At 46.4% G+C, this 25,062-nt stretch overlaps 1 protein-coding gene across 1 annotated transcript; it reads right to left on the reverse strand.

The window, feature by feature from the left end:
• Positions 1 to 10,166: 10,166 nt before the first annotated feature.
• On the reverse strand, positions 10,167 to 21,407 carry LOC130478335 (protein CC2D2B-like). Its single transcript, XM_056850482.1, has 6 exons — positions 21,267 to 21,407; positions 17,261 to 17,441; positions 15,704 to 15,840; positions 14,899 to 15,024; positions 11,414 to 11,511; positions 10,167 to 10,333 (listed from the first exon to the last, which is right to left on the reverse strand). The coding sequence occupies exons 1-6, from the start codon at positions 21,405 to 21,407 to the stop codon at positions 10,189 to 10,191; spliced, it is 828 nt and encodes a 275-aa protein (XP_056706460.1). The 3' UTR covers positions 10,167 to 10,188.
• Positions 21,408 to 25,062: the final 3,655 nt, after the last annotated feature.

Genomic DNA, 25,062 nt, shown 5'->3' on the forward strand with positions numbered 1-25,062 from the left:
TTCTGATGTACATGAGACCAATTTATTGTTGTAATATATTTTAATAAAGTACTTATGTGTTCTGACTTTTTCTCTTCTTTTTTCTTCAGCTCTGAAAATGCAGGAAAATACATAATTGTGCAACAAAGTTGTAAACTTCACAAGGAAAATAAAGCATGTTATAATTTCACGTTTGCTAGACCAGGCGTCAGTCCCATAAACATTTAAACCAAATGTTTATTTCCACACTATTTTCTTTTTTTAATTTTTTTATTTATTAACAAAAAGAAAATTGCTTACATAACCATACATACAGTATATCGAGCCTTCCAAAAGATACCATATATTGACAGCCTTCTGTATTATCTAGGCAATAACAATGTCAAACTTGAAAGACGTTATTATATAAAATTTGTCAATCCCTTAATTGAAATGTAACATACTGCCTAATAATTTATGGGATTGGTCCTACTTATTTCGCTACACCTCAGCATCTAGTCTACCATTTGCTTTAAATAACCGACTATCATTCTTAACTGCATATTTTGCGTGGCTACTTGTTAAGTCTTTCATTATTTCCATACCATTTTCCTTTATTGCCTATATATTACAGGACACTGCTCAGTTAATTAACATTTTTAATCCCACCTTAATAAACACAAAAACATATGCTTTTCAGTATTAAAAAAAACCTTGAAACTCACAGGGGGCACATGTATGTGGGTGTTATTTCGGTCATGAAGGTAAGATATGGTATGAACAGTGGCTCATTTATCTCTTTGGAGTCTGTAGAGATTAGAAAGGAAGGAGTTGGATCCAAGCATCCCTAAAAATCAGCACAAATATTGTCAGTACACACAAGACATTTGTCAATAACAAACTACAACTTTTGCCTGCATGTTTTTTAAGCGTTTAAGTTAAGAATGGTTGGATGCTCTGTCGCTCTGAATTTACACTGGTTATTCAGTATTCACACTAGATATTCAGTATTTATAAAATCATGCAAATATGTATAAGTATCAGAGACTGCATATAACGAAAGAACTGAGTACTGAGAACTTTTACTATAGCACAAGCATTTACTAGTAAGAAACTCGTTTAAAACCTTATTTTTTTCCTGAGTTGAAATTTTGTTTGACAACCTGGTATCATTTTCCTCTCTTTCTTGCATTATCTCTTGTTCGGCTTCTTTAGATGTGTACTTATCTGATTCATTGTTCTTTGTTAACCTTGGTGAAAGATGGAAAGGAAGGATTAAACCTCTATACTCCATACCAGTTGCTAAATTGATTGCAGCCCCAGCCCTATGGGGGAAAAGGGGGGCTCGTTACCCCAGGGGAAAGCCCATACCCTGATGACTGACCCCCAAGTCCTATCCAAAAATGACTAGTACACCGTAGCTGGAGTGGAAAAGGCCACAACTTTTATTGACTACAGTGTTAGGCATTGGCAAGCACGAAGGGCAGGATCCAGGTATCAGCTGACCTGTCTGCCAGCTGATAGCACCCTGCGCCCAACCCGCCTGCTGGGCGCAGCCTGAGATGGCAGTATGCAGGGCCCCCACGTGGGTGGAAGCCAACTGTGTGGTCCACTGCCACTTGGGAGGAGGCCAAACCGCAGCCCCCGAGCCAGGCTTCACCAATCCTGGCCTCCCCGCAAAACCCCTTATTAGAGTCCCCAGAGTGGGAAGCGAGGCACGCAGGCCGTCTTTCCCCCAAACTGGATCTGGCCCCATGCCCAAACCGCCAACCCTCAGTTGTGACATATAACCCACCCAAACCCCATAAATCAAGGGGAGGGCGGGCGGGACAAGCGGCGTGGTGAGAAAGAACGGCCGAGGTCAGGTGTGGGGCTGCTTTTATCCCACCCCCGGCGCGCCGGCCAGCCCCAATCTCATTGGTGCAGCCTGGCCCCGTGACAGCCCTAAAAACCCCACCAAGCTCACCTTTGGGGCGGGAGGATCACCGCGGGGGCGGATGGGAGCAGGCTGCCGCCATTGCCTCCCCCGGCTGCCCCACGTAGAGCATGGGCTCGCCCCAACCCTAAAAAGGGGGGCATCGCCCCACCACCCTGGACCAGCCGAGGCAGCCGGTAAGCCAGGACCCCCGCTTCCTGCCCCCCCGTTCCCATCCCCATGGGTCTGCAAACCTGGATCCCCCCAGAGGGATCCGATGCTTGCGGCCCCAGCCCTATGGGGGGGGGGAAGGGGGGCTCGTTACCCCAGGGGAAAGCCCATACCCTGATGACTGACCCCCAAGTCCTATCCAAAAATGACTAGTACACTGTAGCTGGAGTGGAAAAGGCCACAACTTTTATTGATTACAGCGTTAGGCATTGGCAAGCACGAGGGGCAGGATCCAGGTATCAGCTGACCTGTCTGCCAGCTGATAGCACCCTGCGCCCAACCCGCCTGCTGGGTGCAGCCTGAGATGGCAGTATGCAGGGCCCCCACGTGGGCGGAAGCCAACTGTGTGGTCCTGTCAGCCCTTGGCCCACAGAACCAGAAATCACCACAAAGTCATATAGAGTCCAAACAGATGGCTTTTACTGGTCAAATAGGCATACAGTGCAAACGAATAAAATGACAGCTATGAGAGACTCACTAGCTGGGAGATATTATAAGGCAGGAAAGGCGGGAGATTACACGCATAGGCTGAATACAGTTTCCCAGGAGCTGAGCTCCCAGGCCTAGGTATGCGACCTTGGGGGGCAGACAATACAGCGCAGAGACAGAGGCAATAACGAAACCGAGATAGCAGCCTGACATTCTGCTCCCCTCAAGGCCCCCTCCCAGTTCGCAAGGGGGCTGGCCTATTCGGGTAAGCAATGTGAAAGGCGTCGACGAGGTCGGGGGCGGAGACATCCCGTGCGCGCACCCATTCGTCATAGGCAGGGGGGAAATGTTTCCAACGGACTAAATATTGCAGGCTGCCATGGTGAACACGGGAGTCAAGGATCTTGGAGACTTCGAAGTGTTCCTCCCCCCCCACCATGATGGGTTGTGCAGGAGGTGGGTCCGGATGCCACTGTGGAGAAGCAACATGGGGTTTGAGGAGGCTAATGTGGAAAACAGGATGCACACGCCTCAAGGATTTGGGGAGAGCCAGTTCCACCGTGACAGGGTTTATGACCCGGGTGATGGGGAAAGGGCCAATGAATTTAGCACTGAGCTTATGGCACGGTTGGGTGGAACGGAGATTTTTGGTGGAAAGGTAAACCAAAGCACCCACTTGCAGATCACCCCCGGGGGAGCGATGTTTGTCAGCTTGCGCTTTGTATTTACGTTTGGCCCGGTCGAGGTTGCTAACGAGCCAGGGCCAAGTGGTACGGAGAGCGTGTGCCCAGGAGGCAATGTCGGGGTTCCCCTCCCCCTCCACATTATCTGCAGGAGCGATGGGACTGAAATCTTGCCCATACACAGCAAAAAATGGGCTAAAACCTGTGGATTGATGCATGGCATTATTGTAGGCATATTCTGCTAAAGGTAACAGTTCCACCCAGTTATCCTGGTGGTAGTTAACATAACAGCGTAAATAACATTCAAGTACAGCATTGACACGTTCAGTTTGACCATCAGTTTGAGGATGGTATGCACTAGACAACCCTTGTTCCACTCCCACCAACTTGAGGAAAGCTTTCCAAAACTTAGAAACGAAACCACTTCCGCGGTCACAAATTATCTTACGCGGAAACGAATGTAAACGAAAGATATGCGTCACGAAGAGGCGGGCCAGTTTCTGAGCAGAGGGGATCCCTGCGCATGGAATCAAATGTATTTGCTTAGAAAACAAATCAGTAACAACCCACAACACAGTTTTACCCCCACTGAGAGGGAGATCAGTCATGAAGTCCATAGCAATCACTTCCCAAGGTTTGCTGGGCGTTTCAAGAGGTTGTAGCAGTCCCGGGGGTTTGCCCTGCGATCGTTTCGCAGCGGCACAAACGGGACAGCTGCGAATGAAGGAGTCAATGTCGGAACGCATCCCCCCCCACCAGAACTGTCTGCGCAATAAGTGAAGGGTTTTCAGAAACCCAAAGTGCCCAGCTGTTTTGGCTCCATGAGCTAAATGTAAAACGTCCTTCCGGAGAGCTTTGGGTACATACAATTTCGAGTCCTTGTACCAGGATCCTCCTTGTTCCAAAACACCAGGAGGTAGGGTATGAGCGGAACGTTCTAAAAGACACTGGTCCCGAAGGACAGTTAAAAAGGACTCGGAGATGGGGATTTTGGAGGGGGCCCCCCCGTCGGTCATGGAGATCTTAGAAACAGTTATGGGGCTAGTGCTTACGTGCGGCGGCGCGCAGACTGCAGGCGGCTGGGTGGTCGGAGGGGTAGGAAGGGCGGGAACTCCGGTTTGTTGCGGTGGCGGCTGGGCAGCCGGTTGGGCTGGCGGAGCTTGTAAGTTGGGTAAGGTGTGCTGATGCTGGGATCGAGTTTGCACAGCCAGCATAGGTAGGGCCCCACGTTGCATAGGGGTGAACAGAGAGTTGGTGGGTCTCTCGAGTTTTACCGGATATTGTGGTAAACGGGAGAGGGCATCCGCGAGAACGTTCTGCTTCCCAGGGACGTGCTTCAGGGTGAAACGGAACTGAGCAAAGAACTCCGCCCACCGTTGTTGTTTCGCCGATAGCTTATGGGACCCCGTGAGGGCAGCTAGATTTTTGTGATCGGTCCAAACTTCAAAGGGGACTTTAGACCCTTCCAAGAATTGTCGCCATAGAGTCAGTGCATGATGAACTGCTGAGGCCTCTTTCTCCCAGATGGGCCAGTTTAATTGAGCGTGCGCAAATTTTTTTGAAAAGTAAGCGCAAGGGTGAAGAAGACCATCCGGTCCTTGCTGGAGGAGAGCCCCTCCCATGGCTACATCGGAAGCATCGACTTGCACAATGAACATTTGATTTGGGTCTGGGTGCTGTAGCACCGGCTCCGAAGTGAAGAGGCGTTTGAGGGCCAGAAAGGCGGCTTGGCATTGCTCAGTCCATAGGATTTTTGCGGAGGGCAAGGCGGCCGAGCTTACTTTTCCCTTAGTTTTCAGTAGGTCTGTAATGGGTAGAGCCACCTGGGCGAAGTTAGGGATGAATCCTCGATAGAAGTTTGCAAATCCCAGAAATTGCTGTACTTGCTTACGGTTGGTGGGGGGAGTCCAATCGAGGACGGCTTGGACTTTGGCGGGGTCCATGCGAAGACCTTGGTGGGAGATGATGTATCCCAAAAACGTGAGTTTGCTTTGGTGAAATTCGCACTTAGCTAGTTTTGCGAAAAGTTGATGGTTACGCAGGCGTTGCAGAACTTCCCTGACCAGAGCCACATGCTCGTCCATAGTTTTCGAATAAATGAGAATGTCATCTAAGTAGACCACCACCCCACGATATAGAAGGTCATGTAGGATTTCATTGATGAGTTGCATGAAGACCCCCGGGGCCCCTTTTAATCCGAACGGCATCACAAGGAATTCATACATTCCGAAACAGCTAGAGAAGGCAGTGAGGTGCTCATCCCCTTCGCGGATACGGACTCGGTAGTAAGCTTCTACCAAGTCTAATTTAGAGAACACACGGCCTTCCTGTAATTGTCCCAAAATATCTGATATTAATGGGATAGGATAGGCGTTGGTCTGGGTAACCGCATTGAGCTTTCTGAAGTCAATGCACAGGCGAAGGTCGCCCTCTTTTTTCCGGACGAAAAACGCGGGGGCCGAGTTTGGGGCATTCGAAGGGCGAATGAACCCTCTGGCGAGGTTTTTGTCCAAAAAGTCCCGGAGGACAGTGCGCTCGGAAGCGCTCATAGGGTAAATCTTACTCTTGGTTAATGTGCAGTCCTTTACCACTTCAATCGCACAGTCTGAGGCCCGGTGGGGGGGTAAGGCATCACATTCCCTAAGGTCGAAGACATCTTCAAAGTCCCGGTATACAGCGGGTAGAGCCGGTGGTGTTGGGGCAGTAGAGGTTAATGCTGGAACGGGCGGATATAGCAGAGCAAAGTTTTGCCGATGCTGGTCGCAGGTGGGACTAGCGAAGGAGATAGTGTTTGTTTCCCAATCAATACTGGGACTATGTCCTTTAATCCAGTTAATTCCCAAGACCACTTCAAATCGGATAGGGGCTATAGTGAAGTCTATTTGTTCCCAGTGGGAACCAATTCCCATTGCCACCCCTATGGTGCGGTGATCAACTGGACCCCCCTGGAAATGGCTTCCGTCCATTTGGGCAAATTGGACGGGGGCGGGTAAAGCCTCAGAGTTGGCTCTGAGTGCAGCAAAAGTGGCTTCGCTTATGAGAGTGCGACAGCAACCGGAGTCAATGAGTGCTTTGACGGGGATTTGTGGGCCACCGTTAAGTTGTTGTAAAACTGCATCCACGTAGACGGTGGAGTCCACTTCTTTGATTTTGGTAGGAGCATTCGGTTTGATAGGAAGATCCTGAGAGGTCTGTGGAGACGCTCCATTCACCACAGACCGAAGCCGTTTTTTGACAAGTCGAGGGGGGATTCCAGGTTTAAGGCTGGAGAAATCCAAGGATTTTCCTCATCCGAAGAGGGAAAGTTGTCCCCCAATGGGGCACTTGTAATCCGAGACCCGGCGGGGTCGTTGGTAGTAGGCAGGGAGGCTGGGTCCCCGGCATGGAGTGCAGAGGGTGTGGGTCTTCCCGGAGCTGCGCTGCGGGTGGCCGCGGTGCCTCTGCGTGGTGGACGACCTCGGGCGCGGGTTGTCGTGCTGGGACGAAATAATTCCTGGCGGCGCGGGCAAACGGCTGCAAAGTGGCCCATATCTCCGCAAGTAAGACAGGCACCCCTCTGAAATCGGGCTTCACGTTCCTGGGGCGGACGTGGGGGATTTCGTGGGACGAGCAGTGGTGCCTTGGGTTGAGGCTTTTGGGTGCCTTTTTCCTTGTGCTTTTGACGGACGAGAGAAATAAAGCGTCGGCGGCTTTCCACTTCCTCGGCTAATAGGATCCAGTCTTCGAGGGTATCGGGATCGCCCCGCATGTAAGACCAGTTCAGAATGTCAGGATGCAAGGCTTCCCTGAAATGATGGATCAGGGTGGTCTCGGGCCAACCTACAATTTTACTTGCCAGTCGTTGAAATTCATCGGCAAATTCTCGTACTGTAGCAGAGCCTTGTTTTAATTGTAAGAGTTCCGTTTTGGCTCTTTCCCCCAGGAAGGGGTCCTCAAACCTCCTTCTCAGGGCAGTCATGAAGTTGTTGAGGGAACGAATAGCACGAGAGCGGGTGTCAAACTGGAGGACCATCCAGTCAGCCGCTTTACCTGTCAGAAGGGAAGCTACGTAACGCACCCGGCTATCTTCCGTGGGGAAAAGTTGTCCTTGTTCTCGCATATAACTGTCCACTTGATGCAAGAAACAAGGCAAAGTCTCGAGAGATCCGTCATACGTAGTCCTCAATTTGAGTTGCTTCCAAGGGCCGGGCGCAGGTTGACCCGGTTGCACGGGTGGTCCGGGCGGAGGGACAACAGGAGCTCCAGGAGGCAAGGGTGGAGCAGGCACATTAGCGGGTGGTTGCACGGGTGGTCCGGGCGGAGGAGCAACAGGAGCTCCAGGAGGCAAGGGTGGAGCAGGCACATTAGCGGGTGGCTGTACGGGTACCCCCTGACCCGGTATCGGAACGGGCTGTCTGTGAGCTATCAGGGTTTGTTGTAATTGCCTGTTCTCCTGAAGCATACGTTCCATTACTTCCTGGAGTTGATCAACACGGTCGGAGAGCTCCCGATTCTGGGCTCGTAAGAGATGAACCTCCTCACTTGGGCCACCAGTAAGATGAGGCTTACTGGTTCGGAAGCTTGTGGCCCATTGAGAGCTATCCCCATATAAATCCTCGTCTTCAGACTCTCCTGAGTCCCGACGTCGGTCAGCCAAACGGCGTGCGCGTTGGGTCGCGCGCGACGGGACAAACGCCGGGGAAAAAGACAGACCTGATAGCCCTAGTACATTGTCCTTGGGGCGCGTGTCCACGTTCGCCTGATTCCTAATCCTTGCTGCAGCCGCCCTGGCTGCTTCCGCAGCCTCTCTCTCTCTTGCGACCTTAGCCGCTTCGGCGGCTTGCTGATCCGCAAGAACTTTGGCGTTCTCAAGTCTTAGGGCAGTCTCTGCCGTAATGCGCGGCAAAAGTTCTGTCTCCAGGAGTGAGAGTATGGGGTCGGGTTCCCCGCCCAGCAGAGGTTGTACTCGAACCGCCAGTGCGGGTGCCTCGGCTCCAAAAGTCGAGGTCAAAACCTGAGCCAAGGTGGCTACCGGGGTGTCCTTTGTACATTCCACAAGGAGAAGAGCGGTGCTAATAGCGACTCGCTTGGCCTCAGCCTGACAGCTGGCTGCATCCGGGATCAGGGAAAAACCCTCCGGCGGGGCTCCCGCCATGGTAGAAAGAGTTTCTCGAGAAATAAGATTATCCAAAAGTCCAGTTAATATTTGTAAATCCTCAGTCGCCAATCGGGCATCGTCCAGTAATTGATCCAAGTCCTGAAGATCCAAACGAGCATCAGTATCCTCCGACGTTAACATCCAGAGACGTCCTGTAAGAGATTGCCACTGTTCCTGTACCAGTCCCCTCAAGCGGCAAACCTCTCGGGTCGTCCGGAAAAGTTCAGCGATTAAGTCTTGTAACAGAGTAGGATCCTCAGAGAAGGGCTCCAGGGTAGCAGATCACCTGGAGAGCTGCACAGCTCCCATCCAAGTGGCAGGCGAACCCCCCTGGGCTCCAGCCTGGCTAGTAGAATGGTGAAGAGTGATAGCTGTCATAATGTCAGCCCTTGGCCCACAGAACCAGAAATCACCACAAAGTCATATAGAGTCCAAACAGATGGCTTTTACTGGTCAAATAGGCATACAGTGCAAACGAATAAAATGACAGCTATGAGAGACTCACTAGCTGGGAGATATTATAAGGCAGGAAAGGCGGGAGATTACACGCATAGGCTGAATACAGTTTCCCAGGAGCTGAGCTCCCAGGCCTAGGTATGCGACCTTGGGGGGCAGACAATACAGCGCAGAGACAGAGGCAATAACGAAACCGAGATAGCAGCCTGACAGGTCCACTGCCACTTGGGAGGAGGCCAAACCGCAGCCCCAGAGCCAGGCTTCACCAATCCTGGCCTCACCGCAAAACCCCTTATTAGGGTCTCCAGAGTGGGAAGCGGGGCACGCAGGCCGTCTTTCCCCCAAACTGGATCCGGCCCCATGCCCAAACCACCACAAGAGGCGACCGGAGATGCTTACCCCCGCCTCTCCGGGTGTCTCCCGCCAACGCCTAATGCTGCAACCACTGGCAAAGCCAATGCTGTATGTCCTGTAGCCATATGTCCATGCCCCATGATGACAAGGCCCCCATCCGATGAGACCGGTCCGGGTGATGGATCATGGCTCCTCTCGAGGCCATCACTGCCTTCCCCACAACCACTGTGCCCTTCTGCCTGGCCCGGTCCACCTGTTCAGGGTACCGCGCACCCAACCAGCACCTCCGCTCCAGCATGTCTGACCACGCCAGGGTCATCCTGGCCAGCCACACGGCCAGGGTCTGCAAATCCGCCGCTGCCGCCTCCCGCAAATTGTGGCCCCCTCGTCTCACCAGGTCATTCTCGCCCAGCTGGATTACCAAGACGTCCAGTGCCCCTTTCTGCCACACGCTGCGCCGCACCTGCGGCACCAATGACTCCCAGCACATGCCGCCAGTGCCAAACCAAGATAACTCCAACTGCTCGTCCAGCCCCAGGTATCTTCCCCAACCGGCACCGGTAGCATAGATCCCAGCCCAGTGCACGATTCTGTGCCCACAAATCCACACTTGCTTCTGGTGATGAGCTGAAACTCAAATACTAAACATTAGAGGGTGTCCCCCAATGGGCCGACATAAACTTTATACGCCGCGGAATGCCAGCGACCGATCGCCTTAACCCTGTATTCCGAGAGGCCGTTTGCTGCCGCTGTGGAGGCTGCCCCTATCCTGAATGAATGGGATGCATTATGTATACGCAAAAATTCCAAAATATTCCAGTATATGGAAAGAACTGAAATACAGACCATTTCTGGTCCCAAGCAGTCTGGATAAGGGATATTCAACCTGTATCTGCCTAACAACAGAATCAGCAAGCAGTCTTAAAAATATGTCCAGATGTGTGTCATACTGGCGCCTTTGAATCACAATTTCTACAAAGAACTGAAGTCACCCACCAAGTCAAAAGAAATAGTGTCTTATCTACTTACTTTTGAAACTGCAGTTTTACAGTTGTACTGGTAAATCCTTGCTGTTGACGTACAGATTTTATTTGCTTCCACACTTTCAACATATTTTGTTTTAGAGAACTATCTCTTTGATGTTCGATGTCATATAACTTTTTAGTATTTCTTTTTTAGAATGTAAAACAAAAAAATCAATTTGTCAAGACATTAAACACAGCTTATAATTTTTTTAAAAAAATCAACTTTTAAACACATTTCTAAAAAAAACTGTAACAAGAAGAAGAGCTGGTTTGTATATGCCGACTTTCTCTACCACTTAAGGAAGAATCAAACCAGCTTACAATCACCTTCCCTTCCTCTCCCCACAACAGACACCCTGTGAGGTAAGTGGGGATGAGAGTTCAGAGAGAACCGTGACCAAAGCCGAATGCTTTGTCCCTATTGCTTCCTTGCTGTTGTTTCACAAGCTGAAATAAGTCCCCCAAGTTGGAGTAAGAGAACAGATTCTGCTGTGCTCTACTCTGCTGCCTAACTTGAACTTCAGCTCCTTTGGTTGCATTCAAAGCCTACGTGGCTATATCCCTCCATCCTAGTTAGTTAGAACAGATAGGGATAGGGATGCCAACCTCCAGGTAGTAGCTAGAGATCTCCTGCTATTACAACTGATCTCCAGCCGATAGAAATCAGTTCACCTGGAGAAAATGGCCGTTTTGGTCATTCGACTTTATGGCATTGAAGTGCCTCCCCTCCCCAAACCCCACCCTCTTCAGGCTCTGCCCCAAAAACCTCCAGTCAGTGGCGAAGAGGGACCTGGCCACTGATAGGGAACTATATTTTACTCTAACCTATCCAGAAATGGATTTCCTACAATAAATGAAGTACATTAGTTGAATGGATAAAAAGGCTCTGAGCAATTTTAATCCTGGCACACGCAGAGATTTTGGACGGGCTTCTCCTGCACACAATAGCCTTTGTGCACTCTGCTAACTTAACAAGGATTTGGGCAAAACGAAAGCCCTCATAATCCAACAGAAACATCAGAAATTCTCCCTTCCCTTCTCCCAAATCTGGGTCCCAAGCTTAAGGCAACGAGTGGTTGGTGCATTATCTCCCTCATTCAAACCAGTTCACAATGTTCTTATTCTTTGACAGCATTTTCCCCTTTGTTCCGTCAGATTTAACAGAAACATTCTATGAAAAGTGAAATCAGGATAGTTTGACATTTGTTTTCCTTTAAGCCAATACCTTATCTGCGATCTGTAATCTTCTAAAGTTTTAGTGCTCTGCTGACTTATTTCTAAATTACTTTCTGCTACTTTTGTAGCATTTATTAATGCTCTGAGCTGAAATAAAAGTGAATTATGACAAACTGTTAATTATTTTGCCATCAAGAACGTTATGTAAAAATAATAAAAAATTGTAAAGTAAAAGCACCAAATTTGAAAAAATAAAATAAAATAAAGGAAGCTCCAGTCAGTTAAAAATGCAAAACGAAGAGCAACGGGACGGATCCAAAAGTCTTCTTTGTTCTCAGAGATGGGGCTCTTTTATTTACTTAATATATTTATCTGCTGCATACTCAATAAAATATGTCCAAGGTAGCTTACAACAAATCACCTGCAAATGAGCGGGGTCCAGGCAATTCCCAAGTCTGTTCATCTGCGACATTCGAAAATCATACAAACCACAGTCAAAACTATTCTTGTAACCAGGAAACGGTAAAAAGAAAAAGGGGGTTCTTACTTTTTCAGATAGCAAATGAGTAACATTTTGCTGCTGTCTTTTCTGAAAGCAGTCATGAAGAGCAAGTAACCTGGCAGCCAACACCTGTTCACGACTAAACAGATAATGATGGCTGAAAGCAATACTTGATATGTTGAGATCTAGTTGATAAATGTTGCTCTGGTCCCCAGAGTTGGTTATGATACAGCTTTCAACTTCAGGTTGCATTGCCTGTGTTAAAAAAATGGGGGAGGAGAGAGAATGAGGAATACCCTTCCTTTAAAATATGTAATCTTGATCCAGAGCAATACAGGGGTGTTTGTTTGTTTTTTAATCAGAGAGCAGAAGGTACCTTACAAGAGGAATTGCTGCTGCTGGTACAGTTACTTTTGCCTCTGGTGAACAGGCTCGGGGGGCTCCTGCACGGTTTGAAAAACCTTCCAAACTTGTTTGATTAGAGGTGTCAGTGGAACAAAAGAAGAGTGAGAGATAGAGTTGCCAGGTCCCTCTTTGCCACTGGCGGGAGGTTTTGGGGGCAGAGCATGAGGAGGGCATGGTTTGGGGAGGGGAGGGACTTCAATGCCATAGAGTCCAATTGCCAAAGAGGCCATTTTATCCAGGTGAAGTGATCTCTATGGGCTGGAGATCAGTTGTAATAGCAGGAGATCTCCAGCTAGTACCTGGATGTTGGCAGCCCTAGTGAGAGTGTGTGTATGTATGTACCTGACTCCATTATTTACTTTACTGTCCACTCTATGCGCAGCCCAGGATTAAGTTTCTTGAAAGGCTACTAGAGGGTACAAACCTCCACTATGAAAAGGGAGAAAATCATATTCTTGTTGTCTGACTCCAATGAGTATATATCTTATAGAACCTCATGTTAACTCTTTCAGATTTTATTTTCCTGTACATTTTTTTTTTACAATGTGCTACTTTGTGGATGGTGTTTTGTGAAGTTCTATGGCCAGCTTGCTGGGGGTAAAGGAAAGATGACTGGGGAAGGCACTGGCAAACCACCCCGCAAACAAAGTAAACGTCAGGATGTGACATCCCCCCATGGGTCAAGAATGACCCGGTGCTTGCACAAGGGACCTTTACCTTTATATGGCCACATACAAATAAATTTATTATTACTACTACTACTACTACTATGTATGTACAGGAATGAATACCATGAGAAGTGATGCCTCTCCCAAACCCCTTTCAGTTCTTTTAAATCATTTAACGCTGATACGTGCAAAATAAAAATGTAGCTGCTTTGAATCAAAGGTGGCCATACCATTCGCACTTTGGCAGATGCTGCTGTGCACAGTCCATAAACGTTGCTTGCTTTGTCTCCACGTACGTGGAAGTCTTTATTCAACAAGTAACTAAACTGTGTGTGTCAAGTCACAGCCGACTTATGGCGACCCCTTTTTGGGGTTTTCATGGCAAGAGACTAACAGAGGTGGTTTGCCAGTGCCTTCCTCTGCACAGCAACCCTGGTATTCCTTGGTGGTCTCCCATCCAAATACTAACCAGGGCTGATCCTGCTTAGCTTCTGAGATCTGACGAGATCAGGCTAGCCTGGGCCAGAAGGCACTGGCAAATCACCTCTGTTAGTCTCTTGCCATGAAAACCCCAAAAGGGGTCACCATAAGTCGGCTGCGACTTGACGGCACTATACACACACACACAACTAAACTGTGGGATTCGTTGAGCATAGATGGCTTTGAAAGGGGGTTAGACGGATGCATGGAGGAGAAGTCCATCAGCGGCTACTAGACATCGAGGGGGGGGAAGAGGCTCTATATGCAGAAGCAGCAAATTGGCGCGAGGAGGCTGTATCAGGGTAAAGTCTCAGCCTCTGTTTGTTCGGCTCTCCAGAGCAACTGGTTGACCACGGTGTGAAACAGGTTACTAAACTACATGGCCTGATCCAACAGGGCTCTTCTTATGTTATTATGAATTCCATACCAATTAAACTTCCAGAAAACACCGGGTATATAAAGTATATTTACCGTGCAATCCTGAAAGGCCACAGGCACTGGCGTAACCCCCGCACCGGCATCTGTGCCATTTTGCGCTGGCCCCTGGGAATGGCGTGGAGGCGCAGGCCTCGGGCACCAGCACTGCCTCCCCAGCAGTGTTGTCCTGGCGTAAGAGGCCATGCCGGCATCCGGGGGGGGGGGGGCTCCTGGGGCGTTCCCAGGGACAGAGCTGACGTTAGTCAACCTTCAAGCCCCTTTCGGCCCGGAAATGCCCCTTTACGCTGCGGCAGAGCTATACCAGCAAAATAGCTGGCGTAGCCCGATGAAACTGCATGGAGGAGTTTCACGGGGATTTGATTTTAAGGCTTTTTAATTCCTGCTTTTATCGGCCAGGAAGCCTCTCAGGAGGCAGTGTGGCTGCGCCATTCCCAGCCATCGCCTATCTACTCCCTCCCCCTCCCTTTGAATTGGTCTGCCTGTCATTTTAAGGAGGAATAATGATTTCATTCAGAACATATTATCAGACTTCATATTCCCCAGGAATTGTGAATGTCCTCATTATTTAACAAACTTCAAATGGAGACACCAGCATGAAATTACTGAAATAAAATTATCAAGAAGTTTGATACCATCTATTCAGGACTCAAATGTAATGGTGGTTTCCCCTCACACTTCTAGCTTAGCAGCTGGAATTGTGAATTGCCACTGTGCTTATCACCTCAGCTCTGCGCAGAAGTGCATTTCATTTCCTTTTGACCATTCTTTTAACTGGTTTTTTCCCCCTCTATGCCCATCTCTGAGTGACAACTGAGGATAAAACTTCACGTACATATTAATGTTGGCTTTAGTTGATGAAAGCTTATGCTAAAATAAATCTGTTTCTAAGTTGGGATAACATTTACTGTTGTTATAAACCTACGCAGAGTTTTGGAGGGGCAGGACTCACTAGCAATCCCTAAAGATTCAAAGCATCCCAATCTGCAGAGGAAAAACCTAGCTAACTTGTTGATAAAAAGTGGGAAATGCAAGCAAACCAACCTTCCTGTATGTTGTCTTTAACTGTGCGTCAGTCTCAGCAGGAAAAAACACTCGGCAACCACTTGATCGCTTGATTGGAGAAGGCAATGACATTATTTTGCCACTTTCTTCTAACCAGCTTTCCCCCTTGACAAAGTCATTCAGAAGCACAACAGAGTTGAGTAAATTCACTGTGTTAAGAATTTCTTCAACATACTGGGTTGTATCCTGCGACTCCATTCCACTAACTCAGGAACTTCAGAGCAGTTAGCTTTCTATTGTACAAGAGCCCCTTTTACTAAGAGCCTCTTTCAACTGAGCAGAATGGAGGAAAAGGATGCAGCCCATTACTTATAACCCCCACACCACATAGTTTGCCTGCCCATACCTACTTTTTGACAGTTCCTCGCCTCTCTAGAACCTTTGGTTGAGCTAGATTAAACGTTAACCCTTCTATGGTTATGCAAGGCAGAATTTTGAATTTACCATACTAGGAAAGGACTTGTCCGTGCTCTTCTGGCTCCATTGACTCATTAGCTCATGTGCTCTTGGAATGCCATTTCTACGAGGACCTTGGAGCACGATATTTCTCCTCTTTTAATACATAAATCCAATGCCTCTGTGTCTGATATAATGCCTTTTTTATTAAGTGATAGGGATCCCAAGGCTACATTGGCAGTGGCAAAATTTATCTCAGTCCTTATATCCCCCAAACATTAGATTCAAAACTAGGCTGCTCAATATAAATGGATCAAGGAGCTTCTAAGGGATAAAGGAATAACGCCTCCCCCCCACAGCAATTTCTGAAACAAAACAATGCATCTACCTCTGCTTGCAGTAGAAGACGGTTTTCCATTTTGTGGTATGTTCTCCTAGGAACAAAAGGCTTCCTTGGAACGTAAAACCCTTCATCTTCCAAGAGTCGTGGCAACATGTTGTTTGGTAGCTGACAGCCCTGCACAACTAAGAATCATAATCTAAAAATCATTTTATGTATGGTAACATTTAACGCTTCATATAAAGAATTATGGACACGGTTGATTTTTTTTGTGATTATAAGTGGAATAATCTTATGTCATTTTTGAAAGCACACAGCTGGGCATATATGTGCAGACCATAAATTTTGAACTATGTAACAGATGATATGTTTTTGTCGTCATTTTCCAAACAGTAGCCCCTTCATACCATGCCACGAATGCAGTGGATTCCTAGAACAATATTCCTTTTCTCCTGCCTTTGCTCTTTTCTCTTTCTATTCTTCTTCCTCCAGACTTGTTCCCACTGACAATTTTTCATGCATTCCCAGGGAAGTTTAAACCTCTGTAAATTCTTCCAGCAGTACCTTACCCTTCTTAACAGGACTACCTCACAGGAGATGTGAATGAGACATAATGCTTCCTTCATTAAAGAGTTTATAAAGTGCTACGATGAATGCACCCCAAGAATTATCAGAAACTTTTCCATCACCTTTAAAACATTAGTAGGTGTGTATTAGGAATACAACTGAATTCTGGGGGGGGGAAATCAGAATCATAGAATCATAGAGTTGGAAGGGACCACCAGAGTCATCTAGTCCAACCCCCTACACAATGCAGGAAATTCACAACTACCTCCCACACACACACTCAGTGATGCCTACTCCATGCCCAGAAGATGGCCAAAAGACCCTCCCTCTCATGATCTGCCTAAGGTCATAGAATCAGCATTGCTGACAGATGGCCATCTATCCTCTGCTTAAAAACCTCCGGGGAAGGAGAGCTTACCACCTCCCAAGGAAGCCTGCTCCACTGAGGAACCGCTCTGTTAGAAAATTCTTCCTAATGTCTAGAGGGAAACTCTTTTCTTTGAATTCAGCAGTGTCCTGGCCATGCTCATAATGATTGCATTGTACATATCCCGGGATCTTTGCGTTGGATCCAATGACTCCTTTCTGCTCCCTCCCACACTGAAAGGAAGTAATTGGATCCAATATAGTGGGAGTTACGGTATCCAGACTCATGCTAGCATTATAGAAGCAGTTGTGAGAAGACAAACAGCTTGATGTGCTGGTGCAGCCTGTAGGACCTGCCAACCAATGCACAGGTGCCAAAGTACTGTCACATATCAATATGAACAGTCACAGGAAACATACTGAATTGCCTCAAAGTAAATTCTCAAGGAATGGTACTTAACAAAGGCTCCCTTTAAAAAAAATGTTCTTGTTCAATGCAAAAGAACAAGAGAAGAAATTTCAACACATGAAACAAAACCAATATATCGATTGTGATTTTATACAAGAAAACCCTACCACGTCGAATATGTAAAACACAATCCAAAGATAATATATTCATTTTCTTGTAAGATCAATGTAAAAATCATCACTGTATTTCAAAACATACAGTACCTGGGAAACTGCTTGGTACAAACAGTGATTCAGCTTGCTTTTTCTTTTCTAAGTCACTCCGTTCATATTCAGGAGACTTAACTTCAAGCAATTCTGGCAGCAATATTTCTTTCTCCTGGTCAAGCAGTGGGACTTCTTCACTCACATCACAGAGGTTTTGAGGACCATCATTCAATGAATTCTATTGTTTGTTCATTAAGAAGACAATGAGTGGGATATACATGCAACGTTTAAGAGAAGGCTGTAGCATAACTAAAAACACTAGATGAAAAAAACAGAATGGATGGAAGTGCTTCTTAGAGGAAAATATTTCATAGTGGCTTGTTTGTCTTACATCAAGTGTCGTCATTTGCCTGGCAGCCAACAAAATAAGAGCCAAAATTGCACCACTAGGATGAGATGTTTGCAAACTTGATAAGGATTTTTGGGTCAGCTTGGTGTAGTGGTTAAGAGCAGAGGTTTGGAGCGGTGGACTCTAATCTGAAGAACCGGGTTTCAAAGCTCGCTATCTAATCCTCAACAGATTCCCCATTCCTACATATGAGCGGCAGACACTAATCTGGTGAACTGGATTTGTTTCCCCACTCCAACACATGAAGCCAGCGGGTGACCCTGGGCTAGTCACAGCTCTCTTAGAGCTCTCTCAGCCCCACCTACCTCACAGGGTGTCTGCTGTGGGGAAGGGAAGGTAGTTGTAAGCCGGTTTGATTCCTCCTTAAGTGGTAGAGAAAGTCAGTATATAAAAACCAACTCTCCTTCTTCCTTTAACAATATTATGTATTAGTCATGCTTTATGCTATATTTATCTCTATGTGGCTAATTGTAATGGCCTTTAGCCACATACAGTAAATACTGCACTGTGGTCAGGATGCTTGGAAATATTGTTTTTCAACCTCTCACGTTTAGTGGACTATGCACCAAAAACACTGGGACACATCTTCACAGGACTTGAACGTTCCAGCATGCAACTGTTGCTTCACAACTGCCACTAAAATGAGGTTGTACACTAGATGGCCTTTAACTGCATAAAGAAAAATCCTAAAACAGATGAAATATCACAAACATGATTGCTGTTCTTTGGACTGCACATACATTTTGATGCATTGTCCAGTGCACGCATGGGAAGAGGCCCAACCTCACGCTACTTGTGGTCTCTCCCCCTCATTATTCCCACCATCTCTCTGACTCAGGTCGTTTATGCATGGGAGTTTTACCAGAGGTTCATTGTTCGCTGGACCCACACCTTCCTGTTGGGAATCTCTGCACCAGCAGTCTCCAAGCTCACATCAAGTCCCCGCCCCTTTAAATGCTGCTTTGTAATTGGCTTACTTTGTAGTACTTATTGTGAAAGAAAATCCCCCCCAAAACCCAATTGCCAAATAAAAAAGCATTTTAAGAACAAAAAAACAAAAAACAGAGCAATTTGAAAGGAGGGGAGAAATCCAAACCTCATTTTTAAAAAGCCTTTCTTCTGCTCAGAAAGAGCTCCGAGGAAGCATTTGAATCCCTGCCTCTTTACACACTGCTTTGTAATTGGCTGCATGCTTTCTGTGATAGAAACCAAGCTTGGGTATCCCGCGTTTTGTATTATGCATGGAGATTTCACCCGTGCTGAGCTCAGGGAGAGGGAAGAATTGGGTTAACAGAGGAACAGGAGGGTCTGGGATTTGTGAGGGCTGGCAGCAAGGTCATCTCTAATGGAGGGAAAACTCATGAATAACTCCAAGGAACAACCAATATAGACGGGGGGGGGGGGATGAACGTGAGTGAAAGTACCCATGCATAAATGACCTCAGTTGCCACCCTTCAGCAGTCTGTCTGCAGGAGTCTAGACCAGACCCAAGCCATCGTAAAGCAAAAAGGGAGCCATTTCAGGGAAGCTATCCATTCCCCCTCCCCTTTAAATATGGAACAGCTTTTACCAGCTGTTGCAACTAATTGTCTCAAACAACAAAATACTTTCTGGAAATAGTATGTTGCAGTAAAATGGCTCCAATTAACTGATAAAAAGACCAAGGTCACGGTGACCAGTGGAAACGAGCTACAGAAAACGTTCCACTTGCAAAATCTACCCAAAAGGAAAAAGATGACAAGCCCTTTCTTCTAAAGTCTGCTCGGTTAATTGCTACTGCGGGAGAAAAAGAAAATAAGTCAAGGACAGGGAGACTCTCCTCATCCAAGGTATTAAGATACAGAAGTCAGCTGACAGAACTTTGTAGTCATGCTTAAAGACATCATGAGTCATAAATACCTCCAGAATCATCCCCACCTTCCCCTTGGACAGCAGAGGAGGCTCCCAAGAATTCGTTGGCTATGTTGGCTTGAATGTTCGTAAACCTTCTTAATAAATTAGATTCCCTCATCTTGTCCTATTTAAGTGTGTCAGTGAAAATTAATTGCTGCTCTCTGCAATCCCCTTCCCACCCGCAACCCTGCGCTTTCCTCCACTGATAAAAAGCGGCTCACAGCTTTGATCCTGCTGCTCGCTAAAAGGCCTTGCGAGAAAGAGGTGGATTCCATTTCTGTAGCTTCTCACATGTCCTCTACGAAACTCAGGGCCAAATGAGATGTGATGGAGACACATGAACAGTCTCCTGACATCCCCCCCCCATCCCCGAAGTGAAATGTAGCTGTGGAGAGCAATTTTGATCAGAGTAGTGAAACCACGATAACGTTTTGATATTACTATCAGAGTTAGGGTTGCCAATCTCCAGGTTGGGCCTGGAGATCTCACGGAATCACAATGGCTCTCCAGACAGTTTCCCTGGAGAAAATGGCTGCTTTGGAAGGTGAACTCTGTGGCATTATACCATGCTGAGCTCTCACCCTCCCCCACCTCCAATATCTCCAGGAATTTCCCAACCTGCATCTGGCAACTCTAAAGCATAGCAAGCATTGCTAGAGTTTTTTTTTAATGTTTCTCAGCAGCTCCCTACTCACAGAGATGCCAATCAATTCTGCGTAGGGATTCTCCATACAAGTATCATGCTGCTCGTTTCTGTTAGTTCAAAATGGCAAACTAGCCCTTTTTCTGAAGCAGAAAAGCCCTACATAGCACGACAGGAGGGCTTGCAACAAGGGAGATATAAATGTGTGGCAAGGGATAGTTGTAAACTAGATTTTAAAAACATTTTAATTGGTTTAGAAATAAACAAGAGAGAAATCTATTAGAATTTGAAGAGGGGCATTTCCTTCCACTCCCACCCCACTATGTCTCCACTTTCCCTTGTTCCTCCCCCAGCCTGATCTTGCTGCCTATCCTCTTACCCATCCATGCTGTCTCCAGCTCCTAAATTTCCCTACCATCCTTTCTGGCTCCCGTTTTCCCCTACCCACACCCTGGAGGATCTCCATTCCTGTCACTTCAGTCTTGCCTTTCACCCCCTCTACTCTCCCTGCCACTTGTTGGGCACCAATTTGGTTGCTTCAGCAACCCAAAATTCCACTCTTCCCCCCCCCCACATGCACTGTTGCTGCTGTTATTTTTGAGGAGGGGGCTATCTAATTTTTTTAATGTGTTTTTCTGCAAATATGGGTTTTTCCCAGGTTTATAGAAATATCTGCGATAACCCTGCATGAACACCCCTTGAGGATTTTTTTATTTGTAAAGCGGGCGGAGGGCACCCATGGCTATTATAATATATGTGAAGCTAATCACTTCAAATGGTTAATGCAAAGGATGCCAATAAAAAGCAAAAAGCTTCAAAGAAAGTTCCTGTTGTACCAACAGTGCCTTTACGCATGCGTAAAATATCTCTTTAGATTATGATTATGATCAAAGACATCATTAATCCAGGAACCTTACGAATGGCATATGTTATTCCAATCCTTAGTTGTTTTCTATTTTATAAATAATTTATGAGCCTCAGATGGTAAGTTTTCCATGTATGTTACTTAAGAGTTTTATCTTAAGCACAGCAGAAGGAGTGAAAGAAATGTATGAAACTATGTTTAAACGCTGGGAGATCTGAGAACACAGTTTTTATGTAGAAAAGAATAGCGATACCTTTTCACTCTCCTGATCTGTTTCTTTCAGCTTTGGGTGTTCTTCAAATGACGAAGTAAAAAATTTAAAGCCCTCATCAAAGGAGATTTCATTCTGAGGTCGAAAAAAGCCAAGAAAATATCTGTCAGTGCTGCTCATCATCTTCCCTTCTCAACTTTCTTTTCCTTCTTTCCTCATTTCCACTGACAGCGTCACCATTCACCCTGGCACTGAGACTTGATTTGGTCTTTGATTCCTCCCTCTTCTTTGTCCCTTATATTTAACGTTATGTTGTGATAGCATCACCCCTCCTGCGCTACAAGAATTTACGTGTTCCTCTCAGATAAAACTCCAGTTCAAGCTTGGGTCATCTCCTACCCTAACTGTGGCACCTTTTCCTCTCAGGCCTTTCCTTGTCATACTGAAGCCGTTGCATCTCTACTGCCAACTCCATTGCCAAAGTCATATATCATTTGGGTCACATAATGCCATTTCTCAAATCCCTACATTCACTCTGCCTACTTCTGCATCCACCACAAACTCTTCCTCGTACTGCCCTTTGAAGCTGTTCAAGGCCTCACCCTAGCTTCACCTTTCAGCCCTAATAATATATCCCTGCCCATGACCTTCAGTTCTTCAACTTCCAAATCCTCTGTAACAGGTTTCCTACTACCCATTTTGCCTTGCTTCTGCTAAGTGCTGGTGAATACATGCAATTACATTTGCTTGTATTTTCTGCTGGCCTCTTTTAAAGGTAAAGGTCCCCTGTGCGAGCACCAGGTCATTCCTAACTCATGGGGTGATGTCACATCCCAAAGTTTTCTAGGCAGACTTTGTTTACAGGGTGGTTTGCCAGTGCCTTCCCCAGTCATCTTCCCTTTACTCCAGCAAGCTGGGTACTCATTTTACCAACCTCACAAGGCTGGAAGGCTGAGTCAACCCTGAGCTGGCTACCTGAAACCAACTTCCGCTGGGATGGAACTCAGGTTGTGAGCAGAGCTTGAACTGCAGTACTGCAGCTTACCACTCTGCGCCACGGGGCTCTTGTAGCTGGCCTCTTTTACTTCATCCTTTTCTCTTTTGTTGTTTTTTAAAGCCATTTTCCCTGGCCATTATCAAAATTTAGATTGCAAGTTCTGTAGAAAGGGAGGGAACCTGACTTGTATGCCATTTTATTCACAGATGGGTGATAAAGGTCCAGACAATATTACATATGCATGGGTAAACAGAATATGTTTAAAACAACAGTAACATTTCAACCAAGGTTAACTTGGTCGTATAAAAGAATAAAGGCTTGGATCTCATGACCCACAAATAGAGTGGAGTTCACATATTAGATCTTTGCCAATTCCTTCTTCCCACTGTGGCCCCTCAAAAGCCACTCCTGTGGGCTGGAAGACCCCTGAGATGGCATTGTGGAGAGGGAGAGCAGCAGAGAGGAGGAATCTGTGGAACTCCTTCCTACCTTCAGTAGAGGAAGAAGTGACACAAGGATGTGTGCATGGGGGAGAGACTTTTGCTGATTTCCACACCAACCAATCCCCTCTTCACACACACACAGCATCCCATATAATCCACTAATGTCAGGAACATCTTGTCAGGGCTGCAGTGGGAAGCAGATTTTGGCTCAGATCCATTCTGCAATCTCTAACCCGTTCGTGGTTCTTTGGATCCAATCCAATGTAATCATAACTGCTGATCCAGTGCTAAACTTAAGGTAAGCTCCGTCCTCCTTTTTCCCTTCCACAAATAACGACACACCATATTTTGGAATTGAACTATAACTTTTATATAAGTGAAATAAAATTGGCCACAACTTAATTAACATACCAACAGCTGTAAGAACATTGGCGTGGCATCTGGGCTGGATGTATCACATCAACCGTCCCCAATGCGGTTTGATGTATGGATTCTGTTCCCTGCAATCCTGCTGGGATGACTAGGCATGGCAGTATCCGAAATCACCAGGGCGTAGGCCACATGGTGCTTCTCCTGCCACCCGGGAAGTGTCATCTGTTGCCACCTGCGAACTATGCACGACCTTCTGCTGTGACGCTTCCCAAATCCCTTATGGGGATCCCCAAACTCTGAGGAAAGGGGTACGCAGACTGCTTTCCTCCCAAAAATCCAGCCCAATGCCCGCCCCACCCACAGTTGTGACAAAGATTTTATTAACATGCTCAAAACACTTATAAATAGGAAGGGAGGGAAGAATTCCCGTGCCGATCTGAAGCTGCCCGGGGCAGCTACTTTCTTTTTTATGCTGCAGGAGAGGACCAGAGTGAAAACTTCACTCTGCTCTGTCCCCATGCAGCCACACCCACGCAAACAGGGCTCCTGCCGATTGGCTCTTTTAAACAAGCAGGGAGCCCAGCCATTGGAGGAGCTTCCTCCTCCAATTACCGGCTCCGGGCTCTGATTGCTGCTGCGAGCTGACGCCTAAACAGATAGCCAGTTCCTCCCCGCCCTCCAGCAGCTTCCTATGCTTCCCTTAGCCCATCTCCACAAATAAGCACCCGTTTTTATAATGATTTATTACCTCTGTTATCATTCCAAGGTTCGCTTGGTATTCTTTAGTATCAAAACCATGTTTCTCAGATGACTTTTCTTCTTGTACAGTCTAAAACAAAGCATATCTTAGTGTAAGTTTTCTCATCAAGAAGAAAAAAGGAAGAAGAACTGAATACACTTACAGGTGTCCCATATTTTGCACATGACTTCTTTCTGAGTTGCTTCAAGCGGTGTGGGAAAGAAGATGAGCCTTCCAAATGGACTGAACGTTCCACCTTTCATACACAAAATACAATAGGTTTACCTGAGCACTGAACATTTTCTTTTAGTAATTACCAAATGCCTATTATGATTATCAAAGATTTAAAACAATTAAAATATTAGAATTACTACACATTTTAAAGATAAATGAAAACATCACATCAGGAATAAAATACAAATTTAGAAAAAGCACAAATACTAAGGGAAGGGTCAATAGAATCTCAATCTCCAAACGGCATCTAAGAACATAAGAAGGCCAGGCTGGATCAGACCAAGGCCCATCAAGTACAGCAGTCTGTTCACACAATGGCCAATCAGGTGCCTCTAGGAAGTCCACAAATAAGACAACCTGTTGGGGAATAGATAGCGAGCTTTGTTACATGTCAGACAGACAAGGGTTAAAATTGATTGTATTGATGCTGACCAGTTCAAGAAGTTGATGTTATCTCCAATGTGTCAATTAGGTATTGGTCAGTGAGGATCAGTTGTAAACATGTTGTTGTACCCAAAAATCTGCATGTTACAGCTCTTTCTTTGTCTAAGAAGAAAGAGCAGTAACAGTTACCTTTTGGACCTCAACCAGAGAGGATGGGGCAACTCTGTATTTTAGAGATGCCATGTGCTTAAGTTTAGATTCCTGCCAGTTCTTTTCAGGCACGTTTAGGGAACTAGAGATGTAGTAAGGATTTATTGTTTTAAACTCAAGTTTACCCTACCCTATTTTATAGTGAGTAAAGTTTTGTTTTTGCTAAGACAAAGGACTTTGTCTATTCATTGTGTGTGTGTGCCTTAATTGACTTTCACCAGCCATGATCATACGATCCATAATCCTCTGATAAAAGAATTTTAATAACACAACCCCAGCAGCATGCAGCCTGTGTTCCACAGCACCTAATATAATAGGCATGTTCCTCTGGAAAAAAAGTATATTGTAATCAACAGAGCCAGCAGAGTTAGGACTAAACAAACTGACCAAGGAAGGAAGTTCCATTGTTTCCAGGGAAGGGAGTTCTGTTATTCACAGCTGAAAAAGTCCTGCTCCTTA

This window comes from Euleptes europaea, chromosome 5 (genome assembly GCF_029931775.1).
Source record: "Euleptes europaea isolate rEulEur1 chromosome 5, rEulEur1.hap1, whole genome shotgun sequence".
Classification (NCBI taxonomy): Eukaryota; Metazoa; Chordata; class Lepidosauria; order Squamata; family Sphaerodactylidae; genus Euleptes; species Euleptes europaea.